This window comes from Lepisma saccharinum, chromosome 4 (assembly GCF_977018435.1).
Source record: "Lepisma saccharinum chromosome 4, izLepSacc3.1, whole genome shotgun sequence".
Classification (NCBI taxonomy): domain Eukaryota; kingdom Metazoa; phylum Arthropoda; class Insecta; order Zygentoma; family Lepismatidae; genus Lepisma; species Lepisma saccharinum.
The window spans coordinates 96,647,457-96,661,122 of NC_139232.1; the positions used below are offsets into that span (position 1 = coordinate 96,647,457).

Genomic DNA, 13,666 nt, shown 5'->3' on the forward strand with positions numbered 1-13,666 from the left:
AATTACCCTTGTCTTTAAAAACAATTGGTAACACTTTACTATACCGGAGACGGATTTCTTCAAATTTACAGGAGAAAGTACTTACGCAAATCATTTTCTGTAGCGTTGTTGATGTTCGGGAATGTAGTTTTGATCCATTTTAATGCGAATGCATGTGGTTTTCTACGTAAATCTATTTCCGACGCGCTATTGCTGCTGCCGCCATTTGCTTTCTGCACGAGAGCACAATACGCTCTCGTATTGACCGTATATGCTAAATTGAACGAAAGGAGTGCTAATGGAACCTAACCTAACAGGCCTAACCTAACCTCGTAGGCATACCTCGTCCCCGTGATGGTTCGTGGGGCTATCGTGAATTTTTAGGTAAATGTCATGGTTTTTGGGGCTATCCGTGGATGGTGTGTGGGAAATAAGGAACAACAGTAAGTACTCGTTAATGTAAGAAATAGACATTATTTTCGTTAGAAATTCATTATTTCACCTAAATAAATGTCTCGCAATGCAGAATAGTACGTTAGCAATGTAAAAAATTGCGAAATAAATCATTGATAGGTGTCTCCGGTATAGTAAAGTAGTACCAAACAATTTTTGAACCTTTTCAATGTAACCAATGGAGGTAGCCTACTACAAAATACAAAGTTCCTTCCGTCTGCTACTTCAGGACAAAACGCGAAGTTCACAGTAACTTGGTCTTCGTTAAAATCCCCTCTGCCGCACTACCCCCAACAAAGAACTGTAAAATTTCTTCGTGAACATTGGGCATCTTCCTAACAGTTTTCTTTAAAAAAAAAGCCTGAAATGGTACGTTTACTAGACATGTTACGTGGAACAAATACATAGAACGTGTTAACAAGAAAACTACCCTTCACGTTACAACTCGCATTAACTACAATTTCCCGATACCTTACCTTTGAAAACAGCTGAAATTTTTGCTTCAGTGCGAGGAAGAACAAGCAGGAGGAAAATAAACAACTCACATTAAGCTATAGGCAATTATCGGAAACCAAACAGACCACTTGAAGAAACAAACGAAGAAATATTCATAAAAACAATGCTGACGAAATTAAAAACGGCCGATGCTTTTTATAGAGGCTGCCGCCACTACAGGAAAGTATGTGAATCGGCATCTCTTTCAGTGCTTGCCAGTTGCAATAATAACGGCCTTACTTCAGTACTTAAAATCATAGGCGTAGCTAGAACTTTATATTTGGGTGTGCACAAAGAAAAAAATGAGGTCTTGTGCCTTTTTAATAGCATATTTTGCAACACAATCACTTGGCTCTTTAACTGCACTGATGTTTGTAAAGGAATATAAATTCACTAAATGACAGTGTTGAAAATTTCTGAATATATGTAGTAGAAAAAATCAAATTGCATAGAATTACACACACACAAAATGTTCATAAATGTTACAAACAAATTCAACAAAATACACGTCATCTATAACAAGAGACGTCTGTCAAAAGGTACAATGTTCTTAAACTCATCAATAACTTCATTTACATCACTAGACTAAGCTTTTTCCTGTTCCACAAATAGCAAGAGCAGGGCTTCCAATCTATCCTGCTTCTGAGTTGCTCTTAATTTAGTTTTAACTTGGGTAATCTTGGAGAAAGCACTCTCACACGTGCAGCTTGTGACAGGTATAGATGAAAAGCGCTGTAGTACAGAGTAGAATGCAGTAAATATCTTCTTTCTCCAATGACATAAAAAAATCGAAAATCTATAGACACCAAGTAATGACATTTTCAACTTCTTACAAACTGCCGCTTATTTTCTCTTATTGAAATATCTGTCTTTAATTCTCTTTGATAAAGCAGCCCATCAGGGTGTGCCTAGGCACACCCGGCACACCCCGTAGCTACGCCTATGCTTAAAATTCGGCGCTCAATATGACGACATGACATAATATGACACACTAAGGGTTAGTGTTTTTAGTTGAACGTAGGGGTGCTGAAGGGGGTGCGGAAGAAAATTAAGGGGTGCGCAAGCACCCCCTGGCGCCGCCCCTGTGTAGAAGATTTCATTCTTTTACGATCCCTTGTTGATTTATATATAAAAAAACTTTAAGACATGTAATAATTTTTACAGCACTAAGTCGCCAGAGGCCTCGGGTTCGAATCCCGGAATGAACATGTGTTTTCTTTTCGAGTGTTCTTTCATCAATTTCATCATACCATCACTCATCCTCATCGTCGCCACTAGCCATAAGTGGCATAAAAGCAACGCTAAATAACACAAGTTCAATAAAATAAAATCACATCAAATTATTATTTATAATTTCTATGCAACATACAGAAGCTGTCATTTCTTGAGAGTTCAAAACATGTAAATACTTTTCTCACAAACACAGTAAAATTTTAAAACTTGCCCCTAATCATTATCATCTTGCTTCTTACCATGTTAATAAAGATGACACTCATTTTCATCCACAATATTTGTTACGTTGGGTGAACAGGTTGTTACAGATATTCAAACAAGTTGTCCATCTGTCGGCAAAAGCAGATCTTTCTGTCACTTAAATATTGACGCTCTTATCAACACTCTATTCTAGCCCAACCCCTCACGAGCTACTGGAAATGACCACGCCAGCTACCGGTTGCTCGCGATCGACGGTTTGGCGATCCCTGGTTAGTGTTGTCCACGGGACGAGACGGGACAGGCTTTTAAAAATTCGAGACGAGATGAGATTGACCATGTACCCCGAGACAATATAATATTTTCGAGACGAGACAGCATTTCCACGAGACTTCCACGAGACGAGACAGGCCAAAGTCTCGTCTCGTGGGCAACATTATCCCTGGTTTAGTCTATCCTACCAATACAGTGATATATGAAAATGAAACAGATGATTGTGGGCTGAAACTGCCAAGACGCATATTTTATATGTCTACGATTATTGTCACATTGAAATGATATTCCATTGTAAACACTCGAGCGTGGGAGATTCGAACGAGTATGAGTGAGAGAAAGTTGTTTCATTCAGTACTCTATACTCCATGAGGCCTTAAAAAGATCGCTTCGCGGGCTTGCAGCAGACACAATATGGGGGTGTGTCCAGTGGCGAAGCGTGCTGTCTCTGGAAGGGTAAGCACAGGACGGAGCAGGGTTTGGGGGGAGGGGAAGATGTGATTTTTTTTTGACAGTAGTATGTTAAAATATAGCCCCTAGAAAATAAAATATAACATATTGCCTGAATCTCGTCTACTTAAGTCGGGATAGTGATTGTAAAGGATAATGTAGTGATTAACGCTCTCGCCTTATAATCAAGAAGTAGAAGGTTCGGTTCCTCCTGGAGGCATTGGTTCAGATTCTACTTTAATCTAGTCTCGATTAGATATCTGAGAATAAAGGCGCTTCTGTCTCGAAGGTCAGAAAAAAGTGACAATGGTACTCGATGTTCTGACCACGCGTCACCCAATGAAATAGCCGTTCTGTCAGGCCCTAGCCATCTTACATTTGTTAGATTAAAGCTGCTTGTAAGAATTATTTGCTACTTCAATAACAGTATTGTAAATGTTTCTCGCATTACAGAAATGGTTGGTTCACTTGATCGTCACTTAGCGTTTATTTCTTTTTAATGCTGACCTCCGCTGCAGATTGGTTATAACAGCGTGCTACGACAAGGGCCTCAGGTTCGAATCCCCACCTGGGCATAGGTGTTCTTCGTGAGTGTCCCTTCGTCAATGTCATCATATTATCGCTCATTCTCATCTTCCCAATTAGCCAAAAATGGCAGAAAGCCAAGTAAAATAAACTAAATCTATCAATCAATTATTTATTTTTAACTTTTTTATGCATATAATTCTTCTTCAACAGGCGACTTTTAAATAAAATTATAATATGATTTAGAAAATGATGAAATGCTAAATGAGAACACGGACTGTGTAACACACCGACCAGAAAATTTCAGTAACATGGATCTTCTCTATACGTTTGCATTGTACGTACTTTGCCCCATTTTAAAAGTAGCGCGTTTTCAGTTATGTCACTAATCATGAAAGGAAATTTCGTCTCAATATCCCTTTCCTCAAAGAAATAAAATACTTTCCCTCTCTGAATCGAGATTGGTGTGGGGCACATCCAGCAGCTAACACTTCGCGGAAAGCGGTTCCTCGAAAGAGCTGAAAGCACCAAACTTAACACTGGTAACCAACTTGCATGCATTATTTGCAGTTAGAATTCTAATAATGCCTACTTTGATAGGTTAGGAGGCCAGGCTTAGAGGTGTTAGCAACACATTTTCGCTACATGTTAGCAGCTGGGTGTGCTCCGCTCCCGGCACAGCTCTGAATCTTCCATGGAAACACTGCTTCAACAAGCTCTGTACGTCCACTGCCTGCTTCGTCACGCGCTCGTACACGATCGGCACTCTTCGGAAGTCAGGGATAGAGGGTGAGAGAGAGAAAAGAGGCCGGCCTCTCAGGTTACATTACAGGCGAACGCACCCCTAAAATTATGCTTTCCCGCACGAATCACATAGGTTGTTATGGGACCAGCTGAGGCACTCTCGGGCGGGCCTCGCTGAATGCTCAGATACGGTTCCAGGCAGGGTTGCAAACTTGCGGTAATTATCGGAAGACCAAGAATTTCAGTTTTCTTTTATTAAGCGTCGTTTAATGAAATTTATAAGAAAATAATCCGTTATAGACAAATATATTAGGGTAGGCCCGGCCTCCGGGCCTCATAGGACGCTTCGCCACTGGGTGTGTCTGCGAAAACCAATCAGGTCCGCGAATGAGCGAGAACGGTTGCCATAGCTAGCTCGCTGCACCCTTCTGGAAGGGTGAGTGACCTCTGCCTCTTGCTACCTCATCCTGTTTGTTCGGCTGAGGAGCAGACGACACGAGAGTATCGGCAACAGTGTGCGAGCGACGTCTGCTGTTAGCCCGCGAAGCGCTCTTTCTAAGGCCTCCTGCAGTATAGTGCCATTACAACACACCCACAGGCGTGTGCAGACCCTCCGATTAAGGAAAATGTCAGTCTCGAAGGAAGTTTTCTTCGCCTCCTGATGGCGTAGTGGTAACGTCGTCGCCTTGTAATCAAGTCCCAGGTTCGATACCCGGTGGAGGCACATGGCACAGTTGTTCGGATCCCACTTTAAACCGTAGGTCCAGTCCCGATTAGCCTTTCTGTGAATAAAGTGGACTTAAAACAACAGCATTCAACAATTCCAATCAATCAATCAATACAATCGAAGGAAGTTTTCATCTCGTCTTGCTCTCGAAAAATGCAACAGCATACTTAAGGACACATTGCATTATTTTGTAAAGCGCCTTGTACACGATTTATTTAATCATGAACAAGTCCTTGAATTGAACGCTTAAAAGGAAATGACGTCAGAGACAACGTCATCTTCCTCATTGGATCAAAGGTTCGGTCAAATAATTTCTATTTAGGAATGGTTCTAATTAACGCCATCCAAGTCTGACTGTCGACCAATCAAAGCACATGCTATTGAAATCGGTTATCGAAAACCGACCTAGGTCACGAATGCAGATGTAAACAATATATCACTTCATATAATGTTTCCTCTTTCTCTCAGTCAATCTTCAATTTATTTTTCCTTCCTCTATATTTCACTTTTTTTTAAATTTATTTTCTCCTGCCCTTTTTTTCTGTTCTATATCTACGCCAAATACTCTTTTATCTGTCTTCTTTCTCCTTCCTTCACTCTTTTCTCTCTCTTTGTTTGTCGCAAGCGCATCTTTCGTTTCTCTTCCTTCTCCCTCCCCCCTCCCTCTCGCTCATTCCACTTTTTCACTCTCTCTCTGCCTCTCTCTCTTGATTTCCATTTTTCTCTTTCTCTCTCCACTTCCACGTAGTACACCCTGGACTGCATTTTGCAGACGAACGAGTCTCTGGCGACTGGCACTATGGTCAGTATAATTTTGTGTGTGTTGTCTTGTTTTCTGTCCTTGTGTGCAGCCTCAGCTTTTAACGGAAGTCAGAATATTTTAGGATTTTATTTATGCAACGCAAGAGTTGTTATATGTAACGATAAGGGGCTGGACCCCGTATAATGTTACGGGTGCAGTATAGGCTAAGTGCTGACGCACCCAAAATTTTACAATAAAAATAAAAAATCAAATCTCTTTCTTTTTAGTTTATATTCTCTCTCTCCCTTTCTTTCTCAATTGGTCCTTGAATTCCCTTGTAAGGATCTTTCTGTCCATTGTTTCTTTATCATCTTCCCCGTCTCTCTACCTCACTTCTTTTCTCTCTTCAAACATTCCTACCTCAGAGGCTTTCGTGAACCTGTAGCCTTGTGTTAAAAAGATTCCAGGTTGATCTCCAATGGAGACATTGTTCGTTGTGGTTTGGATCCAACTTTAAACTGTAGGTCCGGTCCAGATTAGCCGCTTTGAGCATAATGGATAGAGTTAAGTAAGGCGAACTCAAAATATTCTACTCTAGGGCACAATTTGAAATTATTCTGACAGCGCCCATACTTTCCACTATGGCAAATTCCCTTGGTTCAGTACAAAACGTACATATCATATCAGTCCGTACATTTCATGCAGTAGTTTTCCGTTGGAGGATTAGGAAAAAAATAGGTAGAGTTATTTTTAAAATTTTGAAATTTGAAATAACGTTGTCCTGCTTAAACGCAACGGGGAAAGACAATGACGATGTCAGTAAAGGAACAAATTTTGTGTGAGACCTTCTCTAAAGGTACCATCCCAGCATTCGCCCCGAGATAAACCGCTGAGGGAGGATGAATGTGCCTTTTGGAATTTACCTATCGGGTATTTTGTTGTATTTAATCACCCGCGCTCGAGTCCCAGTTCATCATTTTCATATGATCATCCCGGGTTCGATTCCCGGTGGAGGCGCATAGTGGTTCGGATCCCACTTTAACCTGTAGGTCCAGTCCCGATTAACCTTCCTGTGCATAATGTAGACTTAAAACACCAACTCAATCAATCAATCATATGATCATCCTCATCGTAGCGATTAGCCAAAAGTTGGAACGGAAAAAAACAAGTGAGTATCTTGGAATATCTTTGTAATTGTTTGGACGCAGTACACTGACACTATTAGCTACAGAAACAATACACTATGGCGGGTGGTGATTCATCTTATTCATTATATGCTGTATCCTGGTGAAACCAGCCTACAATTACATATGTTGTATCTTGTGCAATGAGAGTTCTGCATACTGATCATTGCCACGAATACGTAAGAACAATCACATGGTCATGTTAAACACCACAAACGCCTAGCAGTAAATTCTTAATAGCAACGTCAAATAATTTCTCTGTTAGCTCAGGTTATGCCTTATTTGAGCGAAGGGTATTTTTGTTGTCGTGGTTTGGCATCACTGCTTGACAAGGAAACAGCAATTTTATTCTTCGCACTGCTGCATAAAGCGAGACGAGGGTTAGTGCGGTTACACCAGTAGACGCGATTCATTCGTCAATCGATGTAGCGCGTGGCACGAACATCAGCTCAGATGACTACCTACAAAACAGACTCGCACAAAGTGACCTCGGACAAAAGTGATTATCTGCCCATGCGTAGAGAAGAGATAGTATTCGCCAGGAAAAGACGGCATTGCTTGTTCAGTTACAAGTGCGGTAAGTTTATGAAAAAAGTGCTATAATTTGCTGATATTATCGTGAATGCAGACAACACTCCGCACAACGTATTCATACGATTGTGTGGGGCAAGTTATTAATAGAGTGGTTCTAAGTTTAGAAGTGGTTGCGTGCAGAGGAACGACTGACAGGCTCTCGTGACACACAAAACGAACCGAATAACATCAATCCCAGTGGCGGATTAACGACCTTCTGTCGCGGGGTACGATTTGATTTATTCTACTTCGCATTTGTCTCACTTTTGGCTAAATGAAAAGATGACTATGAATTATGATATCATGAAATTGATGAAGGGACACTCACAAAGAATGTCCAGGCCTGGATTCGAACTCGGGCGTTGTAGCGCGATGTGCTCGCGGGGTACGAAAGACCTTTGTTTTTGTTTAGCTGCCGCCAGCCTGGCTCATTGTTTTAAGTCAACTTGATGCTCAAGTAGACTAATATGTGCGAGTTACGCCGGCTTTAGACGAAAGCATTTTCTTTAGCATTCTTGCTAGCATACATGCTATGTAAATGATTCCAAAAATCTTATAGCAGATAGTACTTTTACACGCAAACATTTCATGTAACTTTTCGGCTAGCTTTTGCGATTACAATGTAGAGGATTCCCCGACATTCGCTACGAGACTCGGCGGCAAGCGGCCCGGCATCAGCGCTTGTCTTTCCCGGTGAACGGGTCAGCGACAGTCGCTTATATTAAACCTCGTAAAAAAGTTTAGAGTAACAGGGTCAGTTCTGAATAAAAGTGGAAAGAAAACGGGGAAATAAAGTATACAAAGACAATCCGCACACCATCCGGGACTTAAAAGAGAGTATTGTACCAAATATCGGGAGATTTACAGTAGACGAACTTGCACGTGTAAATGTCAATTTCCTTCAGAGATTCCATGAATGTGTTGCAGTAGAGGAACATCATTTTCAACACCTTCTGTAGTCTAGGTTAGTACACATAATGAAAACTGTAATTTTAATAGCCGACTCTAGCGACTGTCGCTGACCCGTTCACCGGGAAAGACAAGCGCTTATGCCGGGCAGATTGCCGCCGAGTCTCGTAGCGAATGTCAGGGAATGCTCTGTATAACATGTACAGCATGAGAGGCACGTCGAGTTACACCATCTATGCTGAATGCACTGTGTTTACATTTGAAATAACTAAAATATTCTTCCAAACGTGTACAGTAAACGTTGTAAAGTATGTATTTAATCAGCGCCATTCTCCTCTACCTAAAACCATTTAATACGAAGCGATATTCCTCTCGGTTAAATAATTATCGTCGTTTAAACGTGTGAAGTGATACGTTGTTTACATCTCACGCGGCCGCCATTACATTTGCACTCGTGACCTAGAGCTCGCTTCTGATTGGTTATGCTAGGAAAAATGCTACGGAAATAGAGCCGGTCTATCCTTGAGAAATGCCATGAAATATGCCATGGCATCTTAAATACCATAACATTTCTCACTTTACACGGTAGCTTTTTGGTCATGGCATAAATGTTAAGAAAAATTCTAAGGAAAATGATTTCGTCTAAAGCGGGCCTTAGAGTGCTGCAGCGAGAGGATTTCGCTCGAGCGCCAAATAGTTCGCACGGACGACGCTAGATAGCGTACGGAATCGAGAGCTTCTTCGCTTGAATGAATAACGCTCGATAACCGTGATTTGTCTGTGATTGCGCTCTCAAATATGGATCGTGAAGTGAAAAATGCAGTGAAATTGAAACTTTAGTGAACATGGTCATTATGGCGGCGATTAGGGGGGAAGTTGCCCCCCCACGTTTCGCCCCCCGGTTTTCGAACCCAATCGCCGCCCTCAATGTAAAAATGTAGTCTATCTTACCACTACACAGTGATATATGAAAATGAAATACATGATTGTGGGCTGAAACTACCGGATTTTTGACTGTCCCCTCTCCTCCCAACCCTTCAAACGCCACTCAACCTGAAAGAGAACCAATTCTGGATTAACTTTATTCGACACTATAAATATACTGACCAATTTATGTCCATTGTTTACTTGGATCTTGATCAGGAAAATTCGCTAGTTGTTGGACGACAAATCCAGCACACCACTAGACATGACTAAAGAATAACTAAATAACAACTAACACGATTAGGTGAAGCTGCTGTGTACTACATTTAACCACTACTTGCTACAATGAATTCGGTCGGTCCCGGGTTCGATACCCGGTGGAGGCACATGGTATAGTGGTTCGGATCCCACTTTAAACTGTAGGTCCAGTACCGATTAGCCTATTTGTAAAGTTGTACTAAAGACAACAATTCAGACAAACAAACAACAAATGATTCAATTAATTCGGTCAACAAACAAACAACTCCCAACTCCTTGGTTCGCTAGGGTTAAAATTGTATCTGAACCATTATGTAATACATGCCCACTGGGATTGGCCAATATCTGTCTCTTGGCTGCTACATCATGTAAATTTCTTTTAGCTAGTTGTAAAATATGTCACTACAAACCTATAAACTCATAACATTAACTTCAAGTAAAATAGGTTAGCTGTAATTGGTAAAAAAAGCCAAAAAAGGCAAAATTTCCTGTTTTTTCTTCTTCAAAAAAGGTTGCTTTTTATCCGAAAGAAACCGTCCATTCAAGAAACCCGGCTTTTTTGCAACTCTAAGTGTAAGGAAAGGGCCCGCCATTTAAATAAGATGCTAATTAATAAATAAAAACGTTCATAAACAATAAAATCTCCATAAACCATGCAAAATATTTAAGTTTCTCGATGGGGTACAGAGGGTCAAGGGTACCGAAAAGATCTCGTTTCTCTATTCAAACGAATTCAAGTGTTTAGTCGCAGAGAAACGAATTCCATTAACTTCGATGAACCAGAGACAGTGTTGCAAGTCTCCTCACAATTCTCTATATGTAGAGATTGTCCCCAGAGTCCAGACATTATTAACTCTGCTGGAATTTTCTACTATTTACACTTATCAACTGTACAGTTAGTTCTATTGTTTACACGTATCTACTGTTATCAATTCTTCCCTACTGTGTTCTCGGAAATCTACTGAAACCCAATGGTTTTCTGTTGAACACCTTTAGTAGGTCTAAAGTACAGCTTACAGTACATACATAGTAGAGGGACTAGAAGTGATCATAAGTGATCATATTTTCTTCAGTATTATATTTAATATGGTATTAGTATGTCTAGCTCATCACTCTGGCTGTAAATATAATTTATAATTCATCCTGATTAACAATGTTTAATATCCATTTGAAAATCTGAACACAGTAGATGTTTCAAAATGCTTTTCGATTTACTGAAAACAGTTGACAGAAGTGACTTTTTTTTTTTAGATTTATACCATGCAATGAGATAAGGTGGCAGTGGTGTAATGGTACTAAATAACATGGACGTGACCAGTGGCGGCGAGGGGGACGACTGGAGCACTTGCCCCCCAGTTTTGGCACCTTGCCCCTCCAGTGGATGTGACTTGTGTGTATGAACACCTGCACTTGCCCGGGAAAACAAATGCTACCACTACCTAGATAGAGGCGACAAAATCTCCCTCGGACAAGCGAATTAGCGTTACGGTCCAGGTTAAGTTCGTGTGTAGGAACCGGTGACCAACAGTGCATAGTGATACGCCATATCGAATAAAAACAAAGACATATGTACTTTCAAATTACCACCTCTTTACCTGTAGCCGGGAAGCGGCTAGCTGCATACCTGAAAATCACGGGTAGCGACATGCATACGAAAATGATATAGCCCAAAATTAACACGAAAATAAAAAGTATATTCTATTCATAACCAACAAAAAATGGAATCATTACAGGTCCCCACACTTGCACTCTCACATTCTCTCTCAGATTCAATCCTCATGGGGTTATCGACACAAGAAATTATACATGACATGTACAGGTTTTATGACGACAAGCCCTAATTATTGCATTCTCAATTAATTTTATCTTACTTTTTGTCTAATCAGGTCATTTGTGATTTTGCTCCAGTGCTACTTAAATCCTAGCCAGCCCTTACTTAAGTTCACCTCTTGTTTTTTAAAAAAGAAACTAGTCGGCGCGGTGACAATACATTACTTGACCAGTATAAACAAAGGCGTCTCAACGGCAATTACATTCACGTGGGCGGACGTTTTCCTTTTACAAGACCTCACGTGGTTCCAAACATAACAAATAACTCCGTTGAGTGGCGCAAACATATACTCTCTAGCAGGCGGGACTTAAACACTTCGCCGCGACGAGCAATTCACATTACCAGGCAAATACTTTAACAAATAATCACATATGCGACCGGACATAGCTAGCAGCGACACAGCGCTCACACATAAAAATGAACAAACCTCAAGTAGAATATGCAATTAAGCGGGCGGCGCTTTACTCTAATAGTACGCACTTTAAAAAAAATACAAAGGAGCACAAACAACAATGAATTTAAGATCATAAAAAAAAATATCACAAGGAATAAGAAAAATTGACCTGAGACGAATAGATTACAAATGACAAGCGCGACGGGAGTTCGATATAAAATTTCGAGTTGAGTGGGCGTTTTCAAAATGTCGACGAATTTCAAGGGCGTTCTCTAAATCAATCGGGCCGTCACGTGTTAAGGTTCACACAGATGAATACTTTACCATCTCTCAGCTTCCGGGGTGCATCCAGGCGTCTTTATGGGCGATTGAAAACACATAATATCCACGCGAAAGGTTTCCTTTGGTCGCGACGATGAAGATGCGAAAAGGATTCAAACACCTAGTTCCCCGGCTCCTCTTCCTCTCGGGATCGGTGTATCTCCGTGGTATGGCGCGGTTCGGACGTCGCATCTGAGCGGTCGTTGTAGGCGTCGTCGGCGTCGTCGGGGCGTCAACATCTCTCTCTACGTCTCTCTGTCGCGGCTGGTGGGCGTCGTCGAGGCGTCAACGTGGCGGATGGTAGGCGTCGTCGGCGTCGTCGGGGCGTCAACATCTCTCTCTACGTCTCTCTGTCGCGGCTGGTAGGCGTCGTCGGCGTATCAATAGGGCGGCGTTCGACGTTCTCTCTCTCTCCATGGCGGCGGATAGGCATCATCGGCGTAGTTTCTTCTGACATCAGGCGAATCGACGTAACGCCCTCATCTCTCTTCTCCCTCTAGCCCGCCATAGTTTCCGGTGTTCCTCGTTTCTCAAAAATTATAAATGGCGTAAGGTAATCACGGAAACGGTTTCGCTTCAACTTCCCCCAGCGGTTGAGGTAGGCGCACTCGTGTAGACTTACTGCCTATCACACACACTGGTGTTCGCACAACACAACAAAGTCCACTGTACACGAAAGGTAGCACGAAGGTGCTCTCGTTCCAAGAATCGCGGCAAAACTGTATATGGAGAGGTAGCACGGAGCTGCTCTCCCTACAAGGATCGCGGTAAGACTGTGTATCGAAAAACCATGTCCTTCGTTTTATTTAGATTTTGAAAAACGACGCTAGGCGATCGTTGAAGCGACGCTTCCGAAGGGTCAGTCCACTTTGCTCTATTGTCTCCAAACTAGGACGTACCGTGTCCGAAGTTGACTTGCGCGGATTAAGCTTCCGCCTGGCTGTCGCCCATAGCTCAATAGCAATCGCTGTCCACAAACTGATCAATTAGAACCGATTTGATCTGGCGTCCGTAATTGTCGCTTGATCGTGACGAAACTCCACACATCCGTCCTTGCACACATGCCGCTGCGCTGGTATAAGTTTCACATGAATCGGACCGTTGGAAACCGAGATATTTAAATGTTTGTCATTACGGTCGAATTTCCTAAGCTTTAGACGCATAGCGTGACCCTTCAGGTGCTCACCCTTAACACAAGCGAATCTCTCGTTCCTCCCGTCGGCTTGGCAAAAATTCAAATATGTAATCTTACAAATTAAAACACTCAACACTTTGAATCAACACGTCTTTTTACCGCTACATACATGCATAATAATGATAATAATAATAATGACGGTAAATCTGACTGTCACATGTGAATGTGGTAGACCTCTAACGTGTGTTTGGGCCCTTCCGATAGCGTAGTGATGACATCGTCCCCTTGTAATCAAAGGACGCTAGGTTCTATACCTGT

The 13,666-nt window shown here is 41.7% G+C and overlaps 1 protein-coding gene across 2 annotated transcripts in view; it reads left to right on the plus strand.

Annotated features, from left to right (window-relative positions):
* The first annotated feature begins 7,384 nt into the window (after positions 1–7,384).
* Positions 7,385–13,666, plus strand: part of LOC145986651 (scavenger receptor class B member 1-like) — a 74,095-nt gene continuing 67,813 nt past the window's right edge. The window contains exon 1 of one of the 2 annotated variants that reach the window (XM_083120923.1): positions 7,385–7,580. In XM_083120923.1, coding sequence (XP_082977049.1) covers positions 7,457–7,580 — 124 coding nt within the window. In that variant the 5' untranslated portion in view covers positions 7,385–7,456. The remainder of the gene's footprint in view (positions 7,581–13,666) is intronic. The other variant, XM_083120925.1, reaches the window with a different exon arrangement.